Source organism: Myxocyprinus asiaticus, chromosome 46, assembly GCF_019703515.2.
Source record: "Myxocyprinus asiaticus isolate MX2 ecotype Aquarium Trade chromosome 46, UBuf_Myxa_2, whole genome shotgun sequence".
NCBI classification, from domain to species: Eukaryota; Metazoa; Chordata; class Actinopteri; order Cypriniformes; family Catostomidae; genus Myxocyprinus; species Myxocyprinus asiaticus.
Genome location: NC_059389.1, coordinates 16,152,371 through 16,177,218, shown reverse-complemented (window position 1 = coordinate 16,177,218; position 24,848 = coordinate 16,152,371). Strand labels below are relative to the sequence as shown.

Below are 24,848 nucleotides of genomic sequence, written 5' to 3'. Positions count from 1 at the left end.
TAAGTCCTTTTTTACAATCAATCTCCACTTTCACTTTCATTTTTACTTTCTTCTTCTTTTGTTTTTGGCAGTTCGCGTTCTTAGCCAGGACCAAATTGATGTGAGCGCGAGGTGCGAGCGCTAGTCAATCGTCTGTGTTCCACGACAGCTTTCGGGTCCTTGAATAAAGTATAACGTGCGAGTAAGGGTAGCCGGTAGAGTTTCTTGTGCCAGCCTACGCAGACTGCATAATATGTGTATAGGGAGCGACGGTACTTTTCTTAGTGCATATCACCACCTACTGGGCAGGAAGGAGAAATTATAGTAAAAAAGGACTTTAATATTGACCTGTTTCTTACCCACTCTTATCAGATCACTTCTGAAGATATAGGTTTAACAACTGGAGTCATATGGATTACTTTTATGCTGCCTTTATGTGATTTTTGGAGCTTCCAAATTTTGGTCACCATTCACTTGCATTGTATGGACCTACAGAACTGAAATATTCTTCTAAATTTTTTTGTTTTTGTTCAGCAGAAGAAAGAAATTCATACACATCTGGGATGGCAATGAGGGTGAGTAAATGATGCGAGAATTTTCCATTTTGGGTGAACTGTCCCTTTAAAATGTTTCTTCAACTGAAAATGTTCTTCTACTGATTTTTGTCAAAGGATGTAACACTGGGACAAAAAAGACGATTGTATAATTGGCTATGTCTCAACAAACACTTAGTGAGACAGTGTTAGACACATAGACAGCGTTTTTGGCGCGTTCAATTCCCAACAATGCTGTCTAGGTAGTCAGCGCACCAGGTTTTGAGTTACAGCCTCATATTCTCTGTGGTAAGTGAGGTCGCATAGTCTGAAATAAGCCTAAATTAGACCGAAAAAATGCTGCTTAATGATTCCTAGGAGAAATATATGTAGATATTACACAAGAACGTGGTGTTTGAGACATATTTTATTGTTCCACGCTTTCCTTCTTTGTCTTTCGAATCCGGTTCTGAGGAATGCATACTAGGCTACTCTCTTGCTGTAGCGCTCATGCTTCCCTTCTAGACATCACATCCGGGTCACTCGTCAGTCAGTGTGTAAGCGAGTGTGCTTCTCCATACAGTTGCTGCAACTCTACTGCATGCAACATGGACACTACGAGCAGCGGCCAGTCACGGCCAGTCAGGAGGATCTGAGCACGCCTCGGCTTTGGCGGTGAAACGCTATCAGCCACAGCGGGGCAGGGATGCGGTGCCGTCCAGCAGACTCACACTGGTAGGCGAGTCATTTGTCAGCGATGTCAAAGAGTCTGAAGAAGAAGAAGAACCACTGGACTAACAAAGTCCACGAAACGGTGCTCACCAGGAATAAGGAGGGTGAGCTGGGGTTTGAGTTGAAGGGGGGCGCCGAGAATGGCAATTTCCCTTATTTCGGGGAGGTGAAGCAGGGCAAGGTGGCCATCCAGAGCGGCAAGCTGTCCCAGGACGAGCTGCTCTTGGAGGTCAACGATACACCGGTGGCAGGGCTCACAATCAGGGATGTGCTGGCCGTGATCAAGCACTGCAAAGACCCTTTTCGGCTGAAGTGCGTAAAGCAAGGTGAGGAAGATACAGCGCCACATCGTAAACATTAGCGCGCCGCCGTCTGCATGCTCCCTCCACTGTCTGCACATTATTCCATCAGCAAAAGCACACTGACTGAATGCTATATACACACAAAGGTGCATTCAGATCTTGCATTCCGCACTATTGTTGCCATCTACGCAAACCTATTGAGCACTCGCGTTGTGTTCGATTATTAATTGATACATTGTAGCCGCGAAGATTCCATTGTCGCTATTGGCAACTGAAGTTACAATGTAGCGTATTGTCACATAAACATGTTAATGTAATTTGAGCCTTGTTCGGATTGTAAGGGGCTGTTCAGACCGAACGTGTTCTTGCGCAACGCAGGTGTCTCGAGAGGCGTTTTTAAAAGTTGACGCTCTTTTTTTTTATTTATCTGACACGGCGTCTAAAAACGCGGCGCTCCTGCACGAGACGCTGAAAAAAACAAACCAAAAAAAATAAAAAAAAAAACAAAATAAACAAACAGCGAGACAGTCAAGCGCATGTTTACATAGAAAAACAATGGATAGCGCGGAGAGGGATACATATACGCGTTCGTTGTGAACGCCCCTTGAGGCTCGTGGTATTGCTCGCAAAGGGGGCGGGTGTTTTCGGCTCCATATCAGAGATATTTACCCCCAGGGTCCGCCATGGGCAAACTGGGCGAATATTTGTGGGCAATTTCATTGAGTTTGTAGATTTCACGGTGGCGGCTCTTAAAAAGCATTGGCATTTCAGTGATGAGACGTGCGCGCGTCAATGGGAGGAGTGATCTTATCGCCACGCGTAACGTTTTTCCCTTACATATGTGGAGTTCCACTGTGATTTTGAGGGCGTGTAACTGTCTTTAGGTGTACAATGCTGAGTTTTCAAGCTTGCTTGTAGTGTATTTGCAGTGTTTTTCACTCTTGTTTGAACCAAACTTCAGCCCCCAGGCCAGTGCTTTGGAAAACATCTCCAGCTCCCAAGTGAAAGCAAAAAAATATCTTGATGTAAGCAATGGGGAATCCAGCTCAGTGTAAATATTGACTAGCTGTATGAAGATCAGGGTTTATATAACTTGACCCAAAGGGTTTTTACAATATACTTGAGGTTTAATACACTGAAGATACTATGGAAATAAAATCCTGTTGTTTTTACAAAACAATAAAACAAATAATAAAAGATAAATAAAAACATAAATAATAAAAAAAAAATCTAACAGCTGTGGTTGCCAGAATAATTATGTATAAAATACAGTAAAAATGTAAACAACTTTACAGAACAACCGGTTTACAGTTTACAGTTTAAAACTGTTGTAATTTACATGACCACGCTGGCACTGAAAAAAATAAAAATAATAATAATAAAAAAACAAAAAACAAAAAAACAAATCTGTTAAATTTATAGTAAGAAAACATCATAAACTTGATATTAACCATCTGAAACTGCTAAAATCAGCTTTTTACTTTATAAGGTATTGTTAATCACTGCACATGATGACATGAAGTTCAACAATAGGGGCTCTTCCAGGAGCAATGACCAATAAACATGTAGAGACAGTGCTCAGTGTCACTCACACAAACACTATACACCATCGGGTTAACACGTGAAATTTAAATAATGCCGTAAACATCAACTAAACAACATTAAATATAAAACAGAACACCCCAATTTACGTAACTGATATTAAAAATAATAAGAAACAGAAACTATTCCCATAAAATATAATGAAATATTATGGGTCATGCAGGGAATTGTGGGAACGCCCGATTATTGTTTTTTTTTACTGTTTATTTAACAGTAATTTACTGTAAAAAGTACATATACTCTCTTGTTAAACAATGTACATTTTTACCTTTAATTATACAGGAAAATCATCTTTTTACATCTAAAAAATGTAATTTAATTTTATTGTAAAAACTACTGTATTGTCTTTTAAAATATATATATAAAAAAATACTGTATATTTTACAGTTAATTCTCCTTAATCAAAGTTTTTTTTTTCTGTAGCATTTTTACAGTCGATTACCATTAAAATTACAGACATTTTTTACAGTGTAGCTTAATTAATTCATATGATTGAAGTCCTAAACTCTGGAGGAATAAGCCATTTGGCTATAATATACTGAAAAGGAGATGGTCTGTATTGGGTATGTGTTGGTGCTTGTCCAGGGCACACTTTTGTTGCTTAGTGGTTACAGGGTCTTTGGTGCCTGACTTGTCATAATGACCCAATTCTGACAGTTATATAAATATCAAGCTAAGTAGTCAACTAGGGTGCCTTCATCCCATCACATTTACTTGTGCCACCATGTTTTATGTGATTTATGTGGAATAAAGCACGCCTATTGCCGCCTTATTTTAGAAGTTGTCTTTCATGTTTTTATTTAATCTTCTGGGTCAGCATTCAAGCAGATATTTGAATTGGTGGTCTCATAATCCTGTGTCGCTACACAGTGCTGCGACCTTCTACATTCGACTAGACTCTCTTGATATACTCTCGATTTTTAAATATAAGCAATATAGTTCATTATTTTTCTGTTGTGAAGGGCAATAATTAGTTATGTAACATGTTCAGTTTGCAAATGGATTTGCAAACTGATTCACACACAAATATGACATAGAACAGATTTCTGCAGCCTCAGGGGCTTAACTTATTTTGCTTTGAAGTGTAATTTATCCGTGACAGTCATTATTCTGTCAAATGGTTTGTTGGCATTATCCTTAGAGATGTGCGATAGGTCCCGTAGTTCATCTTTCATTTTCTGATTCTTAAATTAGTCATTTTCTTTTATCTGTTTAAGTACATTTTCAATATTTAATCATCTCCTCTCATCTCATACGAATTCCATTTACATCCATTTAGAGTACATATACTGCGCATTTCAAGGGACCTTTTCATTGACATTCCGTGGATTGCCATCTGCACGGTTAAACTGTTTAATCTTTCACAATCAAACAATTCCTGTGAAAAGCACAAGGAAAACGGTGCCCACCTGCCTCACAGAACCATCATTCCATAGTCTTCATCTGTCTAGAGGCTTTTGAAAATATTGATTTGTTTTACTTGTGTATCTCGGTATGCTAAAATGGCAGATGACGGTTGTGTGTTTTTGCAATGAAATGAAGTAAAAGATTCCCAAAAGCTGTAAAAAGAAAACAAGTTATATTTCAAAAAGTACTATATTTATAGTTATTGTGGTGCATATACATGAGTTCAAAGTGATTTTCATGGATTTTCAGAATTCTTAAAGGAATAGTTCACTCAAAAATCATGTCTTTTATCATTTGATCACCCCCATGTCTTTCGAAACCTGTATCTTTTTTCCTTGGAACACAAAAGGAGTTATTTATAGCAGAGTGTCCAAGCTGCTCTTTTCCATGAAAGGTAATGGTGACCACAGCTGTCAGGAAAGATTTTCAGTGAATAATGACTTAAATTTCAGTCTGTTCCACACACAAAGCTATCATGTAACTCAAAAGACTTGGAAAACAATTTTTATGATGCTTTTATGGTGCTTTTGTGTCCTTCGAGCTTTACAGCCACTGGTCCCCATCCACTTTTATTGTATGGAAGAGAGCAGCTTTGACATTTTGCTAAACTTACCCTTTAGTGTTCCATGGAAAAAATGGAATATACACGTTTGGAATGGCATAGGGGTGAGTAAATGTATGTTCATTGTTTGGGAACTATGTCTACAAAAGAAATATTTCGATCTAAGCTATATCTGCCATTTTTGTCCTAGTTTTAATGACACTACATATTTATTAGATGCAGATTGGCTCTTGGCTGGTTACATTGTGGAACCAATTCTCCAAGAGAGCCGTTTTTGTAGCATGTGAATGCTTTTTAGCTTTCATGTGTTATGCAATGTGATTTTCACAAATGTTAGCAATTTTATCCAAACTTAAAAAGATGTAGTTCATATTACACCTTTCAGCTCTGTATATATTTAATGATAAAATTGTAAAATGCATCATAAACCTACTAGCAGAGCAGAGCATTGTGTTCTGCAGTCTTCCAATCACTAAGCAAGTGGAGTGAAAGTGTCGCCTCATTTGTAAAGCAGACTGGTGAGACATCACTCTAGGCTGCTATTTGGGATTATGATGGTTTTAACATGCTTTCGTGAGTGACTGATTGTAATCAGCTGGACAGCGAGGTGCACATCAGACTTTAGGATGATGTTGTGATTGCCATTTTGAAGTGAGCATACCCTCAGCCAATCAGGATGCAGAAACTTCTTTGATCCATTATTAAGTAATGACTACAAGTGCAGGAGATGTCAAAGGCAGCTGCCTTGAATGTTAACATGACAAACACTGGCACTGGAGTGTGTGAAGCAAGATTTTCCTTTTTATTAAACAGTTTTTCTTAAGCCAGCTGGTTTACTTTGATTATCCACATGGGAAAAGCATATATAGTAAATAATTAATTATGATGTGAGTTCTTATCCTTTAGATCTGTGCATAAAAATGCTTTGCCATCTGCAATAAAGGAAACATACTGCAGTTAATTTTTCCTCTGTACACTGTAGCGCCTTAAAGTGATAGATCACCCAAAAGGAAAAAAATGTGGTCATTATTTTCTCACCCTCATGTGGTTCCAAACTCATATGACTTTCTTCCGTGGAATACAAAAGAAAATGTTCAGCAGAATTACAACCTCAGTCACCATTCACTTTAATTGTATGGCAAAAAGATCTCCTTATGTTTTTCACAGAAGAAACAAAGTCATACAGGTTTGGAAAAACATGAGGGTAAGTGAATGAAAATTTTTATTTTTGGGTAAACTATCCATTTAAGAATCTTAGTTTGCTGGATAGCCTTTAAAAAAAAGAGTTCACTGTACTTTTTTCTGTTATATTCACTTCCGTGACACACACACACGTCTTAGCATATAACTTGTTCTGCAATTTGGTCTATCTAGTTTTGCAATGTTTGCATCAGCGAGAATGGCCTTTAATTGAATAACAGAAAAATGAGGTCTTTCATTAGAAGTGCCCGACGTGGTCGTCTGCTGTTGTAGCCCATCTGCCTCAAAGTTTGACGTGTTGTGCATTCTGAGATGCTATTCTGCTCACTACAATTGTACAGAGTGGTTATCTGAGTTACAGTAGCCTTTCTGTCAGCTCGAACCAGTCTAGCCATTCTCTGTTGACCTCTATCATCAACAAGGCGTTTCTGTCCACAGAACTGCCGCTCACTAAATGTTTTTTGTTTTTGGTACCATTCTGAGTAAACTCTAGAGCAGGGGTCGGCAACCTTTCTGACATGGCGTGCCATTTTTTATTTTCCTGGTCAATGGCTGTGCCAACGAACAAACAAAAAAACATGTGCATGTATGTGATTTGATTTTGAAGTTTGAGTCCACTTGTGAAATGTTTCTATTTAGCATTTTTCTATTTTAATCGTTTATTTTTCATTACAAATAATATCATCAGCATAACAGTTTGAGTGAAAAATCTGTGCAAAACCCGCATGTGAATTTTCAGAGTATCTTGTGAAAGTGCTTTAATAAAAGAAAAATTGTCCTTTTGTACAAAATTAGTTCAAGTTAATGTCACGAATTTGCTTATTTGATTACTGATCACGAAATTGTGTGGAATTATGTTAAATATTTCTTATATTATGTCATTGTAATCATATAATCACTAGCACGCAAGCAACAGTGAGAGAGGAGCAGTCTATTTTATTTATATGAAGTTTTCGCACCTACATTCCAGTCTACATCTTGATGTAATCCTTCCTCCTAATCATGCAGTGTGTTTTCATCAGCTGAATGGGAGACTAAACACTATTAAAGTGTGATGAGACTAGCGCTGCATGTGCAAGCCATTCGCGCATCACAAGCCGATCAACTTTTTAGCCCTTATCGGTGAATCGCACCTGCAAAATCCTAAAACTTTATTTCTAGGTTTAATTTATATTTTGAATAGACTTAGATTTTTAAACCCCACAATGTGTGTTTATATTCTCTCTTTTAATCTTTTAATGTAATTTTGAATGTGACCATGGTTTAAGGAGGGTGTACCTGAATGCTGGGTTGGAAATCTCAAGGAGTAATAGTATGGTTTTCCTTATTACAAGACATGTTGTTCTAAAAGCAAAAAGAAACAAATGAAACACGGAATGTAGGCTGTCCGCGCAGACTGACCGAAGCAAAGCGGACGTTGACTCGCACAATTATCCGAAAGTAAAGCGGCTCGTGATGTGTGAATGGCTTGCATGCGCTGAGGAAGGATTACATCAAGATGTAGATTTGAATGCAGGTGTGGAATTTCATATGAATAACATAGTCTACTCCTCTCTCGCCGTTGCTGGTGTGCCAGTGATTACCCCTCTGCGTGCCAATGCTGCCATAGGTTGCTGACCCCTACTCTAGAGACTGTTGTGGGTGAAAATCCCAGGAGATCAGCAGTTACAGAAATACTCAAAACAGCCCACCTGGCTCCAACAATCATGCCACGTTCAAAATCACTGAGATCACATTTTTCCCCATTCTGATGGTTGATGTCAACATTAACTGAAGCTCCTGAACCGTATCTGCATGATTTTATGCATTGGCTGATAAGATAATCGCATGACTAAGTAGGTGTACAGGTGTTCCTAATAAAGTTCTCAGTGAGTGTATATTATGATATAGTATAATATAACAAGTTTTGATAAAAAACAAAGGTTTGAGGGCCTTGAGTTGGTCTAGAATGCAGTCTCATGCTGTGTGTTTTACCACAGAATTAGCTTGAGGTTCTAAATTACAGCATCTGCAAAAGAAATAACTGTCCTCGACCTACTAAAAATGCTAGACTTCTGGAGTCAGCTTTAATTTCACAGCACACAAATCAGAACTGCGTAACACTGTATAAAAGGTCATAGCTGTAATACATTGTGTATGAATTGTTTGCATTCTGTTTGCTTTGCAACCCGAGGTTTGCATGTTTTCACTGCGGAGAATAGGAAGATGAGCAAAGTGTTTGTTTTGTGATTAGAGATGCATGCACAAATAAAAGAGGTATAGCCTGCTTGTATGGACTTGCTCGACAGCGGGATACAAAACAAAGGCGTTGCTTTAAGAGCCTAGTGGCTGGCAGAGAAAGGTCTTTATCTGCAGTAATCACTATGTGGCTGTAGGCTCTAATGTCTTGTTCAGTGCCCCAGAGCATGTGCTTTGTCACAGAGATCCAGAATTGATCCCCAGAGCATATTTACTTGAAATTCAAACTGTTGTTGTTGTTTTGTCTTTGGTTATGTTAAACTGGGCAGAGATGGAAAATTCATCAGCTTTGCTAGAGTAAAGCAAGGTTAGTTAGAAAACTAAAAGATCTAAACAGTTTCTTTCATAGATAGATAGATAGACAGACTGATTAATTGATTGCATGACTGACTTTGGATTCCTTACACTCAAAGAACGAAATGAAGCTATAAGCTGTCTAAGTAAGTCTGCTTTTCTTCTGGTCTTGCAGAAATCTGAGTGAGGTGTAGAAAACATGCTCTGGGAGAAAGGAAAATTGTGTCAATGGTGTGAAATTAGGCCAGTGGTTTTGACCATAGAGAAGACCATTTAATACTGCAATCACACCAATTTAAAATGTTTTCCGGAGAAAAATAACAGTGACCTTCCTCCAGCAGATGTGAGAGATAGCAGCCGGTTGGTTGGGAAGGGGTCCCAGATGATTTCGCATGACGAAGGGACATATTCAAAATGAAATCAAAGCCTTTAAAATCTGGGCTTGAATTTGTGCATCAAGAGCCAGTCATCACAGCAATACCTGTCAAACAAAAGTGTTAGTTACATAACTAGATTTTTACAGGTTTTGAAGAAAATATGGTAGGTGCTTGTTTGTGCAAAACTTGTCGCTATGTTCTCGTTGGTTGCCAGCGCAGTGCATAGAAAAGTATTAGCATGCCTTTCTTTATAAGCTGCATGATTTGAGGTATCATTCATTTCCGTATAGCACAAATGGTGCAGGACGAGTTACATGTCAAAGTTTAATGCTTAGGGTAAGGGCTTTGTTTCTAAACCCTTAGTATGAGCAAAAGTGATCCATGGTTTAGAAATCACCACTAATAATTTCATTGCCATTAATAAAACTTGTTGGTCACCATAGTTTTATGTCCTGTGCTGTTTTTTAAATATACAGTGTGTATCTCTATTTGAACCACTTCCAAGCTCTAGTCCAATTTCTTATTGTTGTCATTTTAGGAATGGAAACCTTGACGTGACGCACAAAGAGTACATTTCTATATTCGGAAGAAGAGGCACTGAACTCATCAGTATCTTTTTTAGAATCAATGAAAAGGAAGTTTTGTGTTCATTCTTTTTTAAAAAGAATATAATTCCGACCAATCAAAATCTTCCAAAATCTTCCAGAGCACATTATCATCAGACATTTTCTTATCGCTGTTAGCTTGGAACCACTGACATCAAGAAAATCTTTATCTCTGTACCTACCGTTCTCACTTTTTGGCAGATGCTGGTAGACTCAGGAAGGCTTTTTCTATTTAAGTAGTTTTAAGTAAAGTGCAAACACTGTTGGCTGTTGTGAGTTACTTGCTCATAATACGAATTATGCATCATCATCCTTTTGGCGAGGTATTATCATGTCATAATGCAATTCTGCCTTTGTGTGTTAGTTCATTAAACCAGATTTTTATGGCCCAGGTCAAAGAAGAGCCCACTCCAAATCTCTTATGATATTTTGGTCTCAAGATGTGGTTCAGGTCCCTCCTTCCTTGTAAATCTAAGGTTTTTTTTAACCTGTTTTATTGTCTGTCAGGCAAAAATGGAAAATGTTATTGCTTCAAGTAACAGCACACCTCTCCTGAACGAACAGTGTGATTTGAAATATCGTTAATGTCCATATCACAAATAGAATAGGATAAATTAGGTGTTTGTTCATATGCCTAACACTTAGTAAAAGTGAGACTTGCCTTAGCAAACACCTCTAATAAGGCTACATGGTCGTGATTGTTGTTTCCAACACTTTTTGCACTTAATCCATATATATTAGTACTATGTGCCATCAAGTAAACATAACTGTACTGTCTTTGAGTTGTTACCGGTTTGGTAACGTGAATCATAGTAAGGGCTCGAGTTGAGGGGGGATGCGAGGGGATAACTCAATATTTTCAGGTTTTTGTCCTGACTATGCTTTTGTTTGTAGGACTACTTTCTTACGCCACTGTTTAAGCATCATGCATAGAAACAGCCCAACCCAATATAACAGAGGGTAACAGGTGCATATTATAACTACGTATAGCATTAGCACCATGAATCTTTGCTCTGAACGCAGAATGTAAACATTACAAATTACAAACAAGCTACAGCTTCTAATGTGGATGGAATGAGGCAGAAAGCAGATTATTTATAGAATCTGCATCGTGAAGCAAATGAAAGCTGCAGTGCCAGTGCAGTTTTGTCTTTTCTACAGTATCTTTTCAAGTGATCCAATACAGGTTGCTTGACCATTTTTAATTTTCCTATTTAAAAAAAAAAAATTTGGGGGGGGGTGATTACCTCTATATATTGGTATTGCAAAACCACTAGTTTTGAATTTTTATTTTACTTGGTTTAACCATGATGGCCATCTTTATGTCATGGCACGTGACAAAGTTCGGTTATATAGCTGTTTGCGGAAACATCAATATTTCAGCTCAGGATGGTCCTAGCTCCTTGGAACAAAAACTGACCTCTAGAGCACATTACGAGGTACATATTACATTACACAAAGTTCCACATTTAGGGTCAATTTATAATGGGAAGGGTTTGTGTTTTTTTTTTTTTTTTAGGGGGTACCTAGGAAGTATAGTGTGCATGCATAACTTTTTAGGTTTGAGACTTCTTATTTTGTTTTTATGGGGGTGAGTTTTTTTTTTATTTCCCCTCACTTTCGGGTTGACTATATCTGGTGGGGGACCAGATAGGAACCTGAAATTTTCACAGAAATAAGTCCTCTGTAGTAGCAGTCTGCTCGAGTTTGAGATTGCACTGGTTATAGAGCTAGAACTAGTTGAAATCTGGGGAAAAGCCAACTTTTATTCATGCATTGAGAAAATAACAGATGTAATAGAAGCAACAAAAATAAACAGTATTTTACAGTAATTATGTTTATGATTGACATACAATAGCTTATGCTTGTCAGTGAGGTCTAAAATGTTACTGCTTTTGATATTGGCAACAGTGAAGCATGATCAATCACAGGGTTCTTCAAAAAAAAGTTCATAAACTTTACTTTTATAAACTTAATGAACTGTATGTGGAGTTTAAAAATCAGCACACAGAGTTAGAGATAGGGAGATCAAAATTTTGTGAACTGAGGCCAAAATGGTGTGTGCTGGCAGGAGCATCTGGAACTCACACTGTCTGTCTGCACACAACATTAGAACATCAAGCTGATGGTTGATTCAGCAAAGCTAAAAGTGGACTATAAGGACCTGCTGGAACTTCTAGTCTGTGACAAACAGTTATGACTGCGTGCTCAACAAGTGTGACCAGTGTCCAGGTATAGAGGCCTTACTGTAGATGCTTGAAGAGTCAGACAAAGATGACACACTTCCTGATAACATCACCTTTAAGCAGTGGGTTATGACTGACAGAGCAGATATGATCACTGTTGTTCTCCCTTGGGATGAATTCTGTTTCTCTGGCTGAGAAACTCAGAGTTAAAAGACGCACCATTGGTTGAGGACATCACCGTGGAATACTGAATTTACAAAAACATTCACCCACCTGGACCAAGAACATCATTCAAAATGTCTGAGGACAAAGTATGTTCCCACGAACAAATGTTCTCAGAAAACTGACCGAAAACTGCCAAATTGACTACTATTACCGGATGCTCCCACAACATTTCAGAGACTGAGTGAGGAAATCTCACAGCTTCTAATAAAACATGTACATTTAAACAAAAAAATGAACTGTATTTTACATGTCATTACATCTGTTCATTTCTCAAAATGAATAAAGTAGGCTTTTCCCCAGATTTCTACTAGTCCTAGCTGTGTAACCAGTGGAATCTCAAACTAATTTTTACAGCAGAATGCTACCATAGAAGACTTCATACTGACTGCACTGACAAACTATAGCTGGCTAACATCAAACAGACATGAGTGACATGGTTAACATTAGTTATATTGAAAAGGGAAAATGATGGGGTCATTGTTTATTAACTTTCCAGTATGTATTTCACAAACTAGTTAGCAGCTTACCGTGAAGACTGCACCCTGTCTGCAAAGCCATCATCAGCTCAGAATCAGCTCTGTAAACAGTGGAATCTAAGCGCACTCTGCTGCAAAACAAAAAACACTACGTAATGACACCAATTGTAATGCATTGCTTTCTGCATTATATGTTCTGAAAATGTTTTTTTTTTCCTACGCCGATACTGATATATCGGTGAAAGGCTAATATCGGCCGGGCACTAGTATCTGATGTGGCCACCAGCTGCATTAAGTACTGCAGTGCATCTCCTCTTCATGGACTGCACCAGATTTGCCAGTTCTTGCTGTGAGGTGTTACCCCACTCTTCCATCAAGGCACTTGCCATTCCCCCCCAGAAATGTCCAGGAACTTGCCCTAGCCCTCACCCTCCGATCCAACAGGTCCCAGACGTGCTCAATAGGATTGAGATCCGGGCTCTTTGCTGGCCATGGCAGAACACTGACATTCCCGTCTTGCAGAAAAAAGTCACGCACAGAACAAGCAGTATGGCTGGTGGCATTGACTGGAGGTTCATGTCAGGATGAGCCTGCAGGAAGGGTACCACATGAGGGAGGAGGATGTCTTCCCTGTAACGCACAGTGTTGAGATTGCCTGCAGTGACAAGCTCAGTCCGATGATGTGAAACACCACCCCAGACCATGACGGACCCTCCACCTCGGTCCCGTTCCAGAGTACAGGCCTCGGTGTTACGCTCATTCCTTTGACGATACACGCGAGTCCGACCATCACCCCTGGTGAGACAAAACCACGACTCGTCAGTGAAGAGCACTTTTTGCCAGTCCTGTCTGGTTCAGCGAAGGTGGGTTTGTGCCCATAGGCAACGTTGTTGCCGGTGATGTCTGGTAAGGACCTGCCTTACAACAGGCCTAACAAGCCCTCAGTCCAGCCTCTCTCAGCCTATTGCAGACAGTCTGAGCACCGATGGGGGGGAAAATTGTGCATTCCTGGTGTAACTCGGGCAGTTGTTGTTGCCATCCTGTACCTGTCCCGCAGGTGTGATATTCGGCTGTACCGATCCTGTGCAGGTGTTGTTACACGTGGTCTGCCACTGAGAGGACGATCAACTGTCCTTCCTGTAGTGCTGTCTTAAGCTTCTCACAGTACGGACATTGCAATTTATTGCCCTGGCCACATCTGCAGTCCTCATGCCTCCATGCACCATGCCTAAGGCACGTTCACACAGATGAGCAGGGACCCTTGTTTATGGTTCATTGAACAAGCATGGAAAACAGTTTAAACCCTTTACAATAAAGATCTGTAAAGTTATTTGGATTTTTACAGAACTCTAAAATACAGTGTCCTGAAAAAGGCATGTTTCTTTTTTTGCCGAGTTTGTATATGTACCTTGTAATGTGCTCTAGAGGTCAGTTTTTGTTCCAAGGAGCTAGGACCATCCTGAGCCGTGATATTGAGGTTTCCGTAAACATCTGTAAAACCAAAATTTGTCGTGTGCCATGACACAAAGATGGCCATCATGGTTAAACTAAGTAAAATATAAATAAAACACTGGTGGTTTTGCAATAATCAATACATAGAGGTAATCACTCAAAAAAAAAATAAAATAAAAACATTTGGAAAGTTAAGAATGGTCAAGCAACCAACTTTACAATTATTGGACCACTTGAGATGGACTGATCCTATAATAAACATAAGAAAATATATAGCGAGGACACCAAGGCAGGTGTGTTAAGATCCATGTGCAGTTTTAATAACAGAATAAATAGTAAAACAAAGTAGCAAAATAAGGAATAACAAAAAGGCAGGCAAGGTTCTTTACATAGGCAGACAGTCCAGAAAGGCAAACTAAGTAAATCCGATAGGCAGAGGGGTAATCCAATAAACAGGCAATACAGCCACAAAACTCACAAGAAGGCTGGGGAATACGCGGAACAGGCAGGCGTCAAAACACCAGGAAAACAGGATAGATAAATAACATTCAGAAATGTTGACAAGGCAAACAAGACTTCACACTGAACACCAGAAAATAGGGAACTTAAATAACCAGAGTTCATTTGAAACAGATGTGAGAGTAATTAGTCTGAGCAGTGGATTATGGGAAATGTAGTTCGTGAGATGCTAATACTCAGGGGATGGCGGCGTACAGGAGAGGTAGCAGGCGCCGCAGGTGTAACAATAAGAGACTGAAAATATAGACAAGCTATCTATTGCCGTAATCATTGATTTATTGATTTATTTACTTCATGTTCCATAAGTCAAAACAATATTGTATGCTTAAGAAGGTTATAAGGATAATATTGTAATGGCATGGCATGCAGAAGTCCCTGTGATGTGCAACGGGGATTTAAAACTGGCTAGTCACTTCTGCTGGCTAGCTAAGAATATGCAAGAAAAGACTATGCTAGCCAACGGATTGGATATTAAAATGATACCAAATTTGCCTAGTTTTAAATAAACATTTCAAACAGAGATGAAAATTAACTTTTACAAACTTTTACTTTTGCTACTGTAAACTGAACTTTTGGCGATATCTTCCAAAGTTTTTTTTTTTTTTATTTTTCCGCAATTTTTTCTCTACACAGTATTGATATGGCAACAAGTAAACAAATGAAGTTTCGTCTTACCAGTGTGTGGAAACTTTGAACCATGTGTGTTATAACTGGCTCCACGTTAGTTTGCACTTTGCTGTCTCCTACATTGTACTTCTTGTTTTAATAATTTTGTCACACATTCATTTAGACTGGTGAAAATGTGAAACTGAACATTTTTGGCCACTGTTTTATTGGTAGAGACAGCAGAGAGAGGACAGAGGATATGTTACAATCCTGGATTCATGCCCACATGATCACTGTTTAAAGACCCAATAAAATGGTTTAAAGAATGCAGTTTTTCATTCTTGTGTTGAAGTATTTTCTATTAAAACAGTAAGTTGGGATGGGACATGTTGAAGGGCTCCTCCCTTTTAAAAAAATTGCCAATGGCCTTTAGTTTACGTTACAGCTATGAATGATGATTTGGGACTTGATATTGCTAGTCAGCAACAAGTGGTATTTATAAGTCAAGTCAAGTCATTTTTATTTGTATAGCACTTTTCACAACACACATCGTTTCAAAGCAGCTTTACAGGAAATCATGTTTTAACAGAAAATGAAACTGTAATATCTATAAAGTCTTAGTCATCATTGTAGTTTTTTTTATTTTTTTATTTTCTCCTCTTTTTCTCCCCAATTTGGAATGCCCAATTCCCAATGCGCTCTAAGTGCTTGTGGTGGCATAGTGACTCCGGGTGGCGGATGACGAATCTCATTTGGCTTCGCATCTGAGACCGTCAATCCGCGCATCTTATCACGTAGCTTGTTGAGCGCATTACCGCAGAGACATAGCGCATGTGGAGGCCTACGCTATTCTCCGTGGCATCCACGCACAACACACCACGTGCCCCACTGACAGCGAACCACATTATAGCGACCACGAGGAGGTTACCCCATGTGACTCTACCCTCCCTAGCAACCGGGCCAATTTGGTTGCTTAGGAGACCTGGTTGGAGTCACTCAGCATGCCCTGGATTTGGGGTGGTAGTCAACGTCTTTACTTGCTGAGCTACCCAGGCCCCCCCATCATTGTGTAGTTTAATTAAATATGATTGTAAATTGTGTATAAAAAAATAATATTTTTTTTTAATAATAATAGTATTTAGACCCCCAGTGAGCAAGCTGAAGGTGACTGTGGTAAGGAACACAAAACTCCATAAGATGTTGGTTAATGGAGAAAAATAACCTTGGGAGAAACCAGGCTCACTGTGGGGGCCAGTTCCCCTCTGGCTAAACAGCATGAATATAATGCCAGTATTAGTTATTTGTGTGCAGTGCAAGTTGTGGTTTAAAATTAGTAAACTAAGTGTTAAGGGCCAGTGTTTAAACAAAGATTTTCTATGAACTGTAAGACTATAACTAATGTCTTGAAGTCCATCTTGAATTAACTGCAGAAGTTCATATAGATGCATTGTCCATTGTTAGTTGGCTGATGAAGGCTTATGTTGACAATTAATTGATAGCCTATGTATTTTGTAACAAAAATGTCTCTTGCTTATCAGAAAGGAGGAGGCGTGAGAAAGCAAAATTGTGTGCTGTTTGTGTTTGTGTGCATAAGAAGATGAAAAAGCTGACCTCTCGTAGGAGTTGGTGGCAGAGTATAGGAGATATTGATCGGACGGCATCACACACAGTTTCCGCGGCTTCATCGCATCACTGTTTCAGTCTGTTTGAGCCGAAGGGCTCTACCACCAAACAACTTTCCATGGTAGAAAAACGTAATTCGATCAATAAGCTGCTGGGTTGTCCTCAGCAAGGGCAGCGATGTCAGTTGTGATTATACTGTCGAAACCAAACTAGTGAAACTCATTGGAATGTTTTATTAATCTCCTCTGGTGAGAAAAAAATAATCAATACGGTGAGATATTTCCACCTTATCAGGGAGAATTAACCGTATCGTATGGAAGGTATTGTGTGCCAAACAACAATCACGCTACACCCTCAGAGAGGCCTTTCAGATAAGAAAGAAAATTCACAAATGAGATCCCTTTAATATTTCATTTGTTTCATTCTTCACAATTAAGATTAAATGAAGAGTAGATCGAGACTTAAATCTCCTGCTTCCAAGGTTATTAATTCAGAGAAAAAGTAATCTTAAATGCATCTTTTCTAGAGTTTCAGCAGAGATGTCAACAGTGTCGTCCAGCTGGCAAAAATCTTAAGTCTGATCGCTTAGAAAAGTACTAGAGATGTTGATAGACACAACTGAGAACTCCATTAAGTTTCTTTAGCTATGAAAGAGCAACCTTTGAGCAATATAATTTTCCATTGGGTTGTAGTTTGTGAATTGTTGTCCTGTTCAGAAACGGGCGTCTCATTTGTTTGCCTGTTTGTATATGTATGTGTGTGTCTGTGAATTTATTGACTGGTTAATCAACAAGCGTCTGTCATCACTTGAAAAGAAGTGACCGAGAGATGACAACAAAGAGGTGTCCTCTGGGACTGACAGAGAGTGAGTGTTTTTAACAGCTGTCCTACTCACCCTCACCCTCATGTCACGCCTTTTCTCACCATGTCATCAGTCGTGCTGACAAATGATGCGACCGCGTTTTCTCATGAGTCAAAAGGTTTGTCCTCCTCCACAAAATCTTTGCTATGACCTCAGATTTCTCCTTGTATTATTGACTGAGTAATGAAGATGTACTCTCAGCAGACATGCCACTTTTTTCACAGGGCAAACAACAAGATAAGTGTTCTAAGATCAGTTAAAGAGATCACCCAAAAATGTTTTTTCTGTCATGCTTTTCCAAACCTGTATGACTTTCTTTCCGTATGTCTTTTTGTGTTCCACAAAGAAAGGAAATCATGAGTTTGGAATGTCATTAGGGTGGGTAAATAAAGACAGAATTTTCATTTTTGGGTGAAATATTCCTTTAAAAAAATTCCTAAACCTATTTTCATCACTTAATGATTTTATCTCAAGTTGTTGCGTGCAGATTTTTCACATACCATCAACAGTATGCTGCTGTTGTTTTGTCCATCCACAAGAATTTCTTTTCTGAGGGTGATATCAAGGTCACTTCTGCCTCTCCATAACTGTGGGCTATTGTCACTCCTGTCTGCTGTATAATTTCCATTCTCACATTCGCACATTTCAGACCTCTTTCTTTCTTTTTTTTAATAATACAATTTTTTTATTGATTCATGCAGCAAATCACACAGACATAGAAAATACAACCTCATACCACTTCCTCTCCGAGCAATAATCCCTCCACCCCACCCGACACAAACAAGCACTCTAGTGATCGGAAGTCAACTGACAAAGACACACAAATAGACAATAAAACAGGAAATATTTAGACATAGATATAAAAAAAAAAATATAAAAAAAACTCGAATCCCTCTCCACTTCCGTTCCCTGAGACCCCTCCAAAAAGGCCAGATAACCGCCCCACTTCCTAATGAAAATATTCATGTTATCCAGCCTTCTGTACACCATCTCCTTAAATGCCGCCACCCTACCCAGCTCAACACACCACTCACGAAACGAGGGCGCATCAGACGACTTCCATCCCTTGAGAATTAACTGCCTGCCAATCATCACGCCTGTCAGGACCCAACTCTCCACGTATTTATCACCCACATGCTGGAACGCTCCATCCCCCAAAACACACAATCTGGGGCAAAACGAAAACCGTGTGTTGACCACTTCATATACAAACCTCTGTACTTTCAACCAAAACTCTTGTATCCTAACACATCCCCAAAAAACATGGGATGTGTCCCCGTCTTCCAATTGGCATCTCCAGCAGGTGGGTGTGTCTTTAAGACCAAGCCTATACATTCTAGAGGGGGACCAATAAAATCGATGCAAAATCTTAAATTGCATAAGGCGCACCCTTGCATCTCTAAATGCAGACTTGATGTTTTTTTAAATCCCAGCCCACACCCCATCCTCCAGCACCAAATTCAAATCTTTTTCCCATAATCTCTTAATAGAAGTTAAAGCTCCAGCCCCCAAACTCTGAATTAGCAAAGTGTAATACACTGATGCCTCATGTCCTTTACCAAAAGCAGCAAGCACCTCTCCCAAAGTATCTGCTGCTCTAGGGGGGTGTACACTACTCCCAAAATAGTACAGAGCAGGTGGCACAACTGTAAATACCTAAAAAACTGAGATCTGGGAATCCCAAAATGTTGAGTCAAATTATCAAAGGATCTCAACACTCCATTCTCATATAGATCACAGAGTGCAGCAACCCCCCTGACAATCCACTCTGAACAGCAGAAGGGGGACTTATCAATACATAATTTTGGGTTCAACCATATGCTTGAAGCAGCATTCAAATAAATGTCTGAATTAAACACTCTGGACACTTTTGTCCATACTGAGTTTAAATGCGAGATGACTGGGTGTAACTTCACCGGTTAATTTGATAGACAGGCCCTGCAATGGTGAAATAGGGGCAAGAACGTCTTGTTCAATACAAAACCAAGGAGGGGCCATTTCAGGTGGAAGCAACCAATGAGCCAAGTGTCTGAGACCGAAAGCATAATAATAAAACAAAATCTTGGATAGGCCTAGTGCACCTTTGTCAATCGGCCTGTGTAATTTGTTGAAGTGCAATCTGGGACGCTTACCATTCCAAATGAAGGACTTCGCTATTCTTTCAAATTGCTTAAAATAAGAAAGGGGGACATCAATAGGGAGTAACTATAGCAGGTAGTTGAATTTTGGAATACAGTTCATTTTAATTACATTAACCTTCCCAATCATCGATAAATGTAGTGAAGCCCACCTGCCCACATCACTTGAAAATCTTTTTATTAGAGGGTCAAAATTAACTCTTAAGTCAGACAAATTTGGTGGAAATAAAATACCTAAATATTCAGACCTCTTTCTTGACTAGAATACATGTGAGAACACTCTCAAATGTTTGGTATTTGCAAGTTTGTGAAGAAATCTTTCCGAACAAAATGTTTACTGTCAATATCTCCAGACATGTCCGTTCACCCAAACGTGTAACTGTGTTAAGAAAACTAGATGCAGCACACTGAACAGAACAGAATGCAGATGTTTTGAGATTAGGGCTGGGTATTGATTGGGTACAGATTTCCCAATTCGATTTTGATTCACAAGCTCTCAATTAGATTACAATTTTGATTCAATATCGATTCATATGGGTATATTTCAGTTATAATGTCCCTTTTGCTTGCATATGAAAGAAATTCTCTCCCAACTAATGCTGTTTATTATACAGGGGACCTTCTAACTAGGTCCCATAAAGCGCCTGCAATGTTCTTCTGGGAAACCCACCTGACCTACCTAAACATTGTTGCAGACCAGGTACACCCCTTCATGGCAATGGTATTCCCTGATGGCAGTGGCCTCTTTCAGCAGAATAGTGCGCCCTGCCACACTGCACACATTGTTCAGAAATGGTTTGAGGAACATGGTGAAGAGTTCAAGCTGTTGCCATAGCCTCCAAATTCCCCAGATCTCAATCCTATTGAGCATCTGTGGGACGTGCTAGACCAACAAGTCCGATCCATGGCCGCTCCACCTCGCAGCTTACAGGACTTGAAGGATCTGCCACAGGACACCTTCAGGGGTCTTGAATAGTCCATGCCTCGGTGGGTCAGTGCTGTTTTGTTGGCACGTGGAGGACCAACAGCAAATTAGTCGCATAGCACGATTAATTTGCAATTGATGCAATTGATTTTTTTTAATTTGCAGTTGATTTTCTCTCATTGTAATACAGTTTTGCCCACAGAGTAAAATATTGATCTTGGGATTTAAGAATCGATATTGTTCAAATGAAGATCATGATGTATCGGAAAATCAATATTTTTACTTACCCCTACTTGAGATGCATATTTCAAGTTAGAGTTCTTTGAACTTGACACTGTGTCTTAAAAATGCTGCACTCATGGCACAAGACACTGAAAAATCAGTAGGAAGCATTGCAAGATTACATAGAAAACATTTCCAAAACAACGCAGACAGATGCAAAAACACATCCTGTGTGAACAGAAGATTGCAGTGAACTGTTTGTCTCCATAAACACTTTATGTACACTACCGGTCAAAAGTTTTGAAACACTTACTTATTCTTTATTATAATTTTTTTTCCACATTTAGAATAATAGTAAAGTCATCAAAACTATGGAATAACATAAATGGAACTGTGGGAGTTATGTTGTGACTAAACAAAATCCAAAATAAATCAAAATTGTGTTATATTTTAGTATCTTCAAAGTAGTCACTCTTTGCCTAGAATTTGCAGACATGTACTCTTGACATTTTCTCAACCAACTTCTTGAGTTATCACCCTGGGATGATTTTTAAACAGTATTGAAGGAGTTCCCATCTATGTTGGGCACTTATTGGCTGCTTTTCTTTATTATTTGGTCCAAGTCATCAATTTCAAAAACTTTTTTTTTTATTACATTTTAGTTTTGTAATTAAATAAATTAATATGGTGGCACAATTATATTTTTGTCAACAAAACTAATTTCAAACATTTAAGCATACGCCTTCAGATCAAAAGATTTTTAAGATCATGAGAAACATTTCAGTCAAGTGTTTCAAAACTTTTGACCGGTAGTGTATATTCCACTTTTGAATTCAATTGTACATTTAAAGGAATGTTCCGGGTTAAATATCTTTCAACTCATGTCATAACCATGTAAACCTGGTAACTTTCACATACGAGATAGGATATTAGAGTACGCCAGTCCCACTTTATGTTAGTTCTTTAACTATAAGTCTTTAACTACTATGTGCTAACATTAAAATACATACAATACAGTGTGTTTATTGTGTAAATATATGTTATTCTGCAAAATTTTCACAAGATTTACATTTGCTGCTACTTCGTTGAGGTATTAGTAGGTTTAAGGGTATGGTTAGGGTTTAGGGTAAGGGTTGGATTAGTGTTAGGTTGAGGATTAGGGGTTAAGGTTAGCAGTGTAACCACAGATGTAATTAAATACAGGTACTTTAAATGTAAGTACAATGCAACAACACGTACACATCATAAGTACATTGTATCATACATAGTAGTTAAAGACACCAAATATAAAGTGTGTCCAGTACATCTAATGAGAAATATCCAAACACAGGAATTATGTCGGTAACATATAGTGTCAGAACTGAATATTTCCATGAAGAGGCACTTTTTTAATCATTTAATTAATCTTTATTTAATTAAATATTTAATTATTTAATTTGAATAATTATTAATATTAATAGTATTCCCCTCTGGATTTTATTTTCAGGGGCATTTTTACATGTAAGAGGGATTTTTTTTTTTTTCAAACATGAAAATATAGTCATACTGTAATTTAAATACTTAAACTTAATCAATTTGTTAACATAAGTTCTCAATCTGAATAATTATATTTAGAATACAGTATATTACCACCTACCAATAAAATTAAAACAACATCAAATCATATTTTTGTGATAATGTGTATAACTAGGCTAATAATAAAATATAAAGAAATATAAAAGATGTTATAAATAAAAACAGAACATTTAATTATGGAGGCACCCCACCCCCCCTCACATTTTGAATTTCAGGGTATTTTTTGTGCTTTCAGCCTTTTTGCCCTAAACACCCTTTAATTTCTGACCCTGGCAAAACATAATCAGAAGTTATTTCACCTAGAATAGTGGTCCCAACTTTACAGCTCAAATAACCTTTTTTTATTTTAAGGATTTAATATCAGTGATTTAACAAAAATATGAGCTGCACATTTCTGCTTTTAAAAGTTCCGGAATACTTCGCCCTATAGACTTACATTGTATGTCCATTTTTGTAACTTAATTTTTGTTTGTTGTTTGTTGAAGGGACAAGTCAATCTCATGAATCCACAACATTCCTTTAATTTAGTAACAAATAAGCATGTTTAAAATCTTTTCATTTTAAGAGTGAATTTTAGAAAGATAGACCTTATTTTTTATATTATTACTGTTCTGGAAATCAAAATAACCTTTTCTACCTAAAACATGCATGGCTGAGTAGTCAAGGTGCATCAATACCAATTGTAGGCTGATGAAAATTGCAATGCCACCGAGAAAGCCTGTTAAGTAATTTTTTAAATAGCCTACTAATTTCCAGAAAAACTTGGCCGGTCCGTGCTTGCTCAGAGAGCGCGCTGCTATTTGCCATATTTACTCGTCACTGATGTCTTCACGAGGTCAACAAGTTCACACGATGCCAGCTAGTAGGAAGCATCTGGTGTGAACAAGCAGGCCTTTTTGGTAGTGTGTCCAAAAGCATCTGTAACACACACACACACACACACACACACACACACACACACACACACACACACACACACACAACCATACAACCATTGCACTACCATTGTGTGCAGAAAGGGGGCAATATAAGACCTTGCTATTTGCCAAGCCAATGAGAATACTGGCTTTATTGTCATAGGCTCCCTACTGGCAGAACCTTTATTCCTCTCTCCCTTGTCTCCCGACTGTCGACGGCTCTCCATCTCTTCCTCTCCTCCTCCTCCTCCAGCGTTCCCTCTCTTCTCTGGATTAAATTAGCTGCGGAACGGAAGACTCCATCATTTGTTTATAAAGGACTGGTTTAAAAATGGGATTGAATCCATAAAAAGAAATAGGAAAAGGATTTTAGAAGGGGTGAGTAGATCCAAGCCAGTGACAGAGGAGGCACATCATCCGGACCGCTGGAATTACGATTTGGATACAGTGATTTTATGGGAAGGAGGGGGAGGAGAGAGGAATTCTAATTATGGATGATGTCAAGTGAGATTTTTATTGACCATTGCTGTCCTGAAAAGCTCATGAGATGTGTCTGGTGCTCAGTTGTCTTTTGTCATTTCTTGGAATGGTGTGAAGGTATTCCTAGGTGTCCTTTGCGCCGCAACAGCTGTGCAAGCTTGATTTTGGCTTTTTTCTTGAGCGTTGCTTTCCATTCACAATGTCATGCAGGGATTTCATAATAGAGCATTATGACAATGGTGATGCATTTAGTTTTAGGGGAAAAAAGATTACACTGATCCAGAAAGGAAAACTGGTTTAGGCTCCTTCCATCAAAGGATATTATAGAACCAATGTTTGTCTTTGTTAACCAGTGACAATGAGCTGTAATGTGTTCTCAAGTTGTGAAATGATGTTCTGGTTCATACCAGAAGATTTTCTTCTCGCAGATTTTTCACACAATCGTGTGCTGGATATAATTTCTGAGCGTGTTTTTGGCATTTATCTTTTTCCTTGCTCAGCTGTGCTGCATGGTCAAGGTTATGATTGGAGCAGAAAAAAAGGAAAAGATAGAATAGCCTGGCTCTGAGTAAGGATTGATGTTTTGTTATTTTGCTGTCTTTGTTCACCTTTGAGAAATGGTAGAATGCTCAAGTCTCTCTTAAGCTAAAGTTTAACCTCTGAATTTGTCTCAGCACCTAAAGAAGTTGTTGGGAAAGCTTTAGTTGACTAAATGGATGATAAAGACAAGTCAAACATGTCTGTTGGATGCATGAGTAAAAATAATGTTTTGGGAATCCTTACATAAGTAGCTTGTGATAAGTTTTATGTT

At 38.6% G+C, this 24,848-nt stretch overlaps 1 protein-coding gene across 1 annotated transcript in view; it reads left to right on the top strand.

Annotated features, from left to right (window-relative positions):
- Nucleotides 1–1,063: 1,063 nt before the first annotated feature.
- Nucleotides 1,064–24,848, top strand: part of LOC127436016 (membrane-associated guanylate kinase, WW and PDZ domain-containing protein 2-like) — a 136,956-nt gene continuing 113,171 nt past the window's right edge. The window contains exon 1 of the mRNA XM_051689899.1: nucleotides 1,064–1,570. Coding sequence (XP_051545859.1) covers nucleotides 1,270–1,570 — 301 coding nt within the window. The 5' untranslated portion in view covers nucleotides 1,064–1,269. The remainder of the gene's footprint in view (nucleotides 1,571–24,848) is intronic.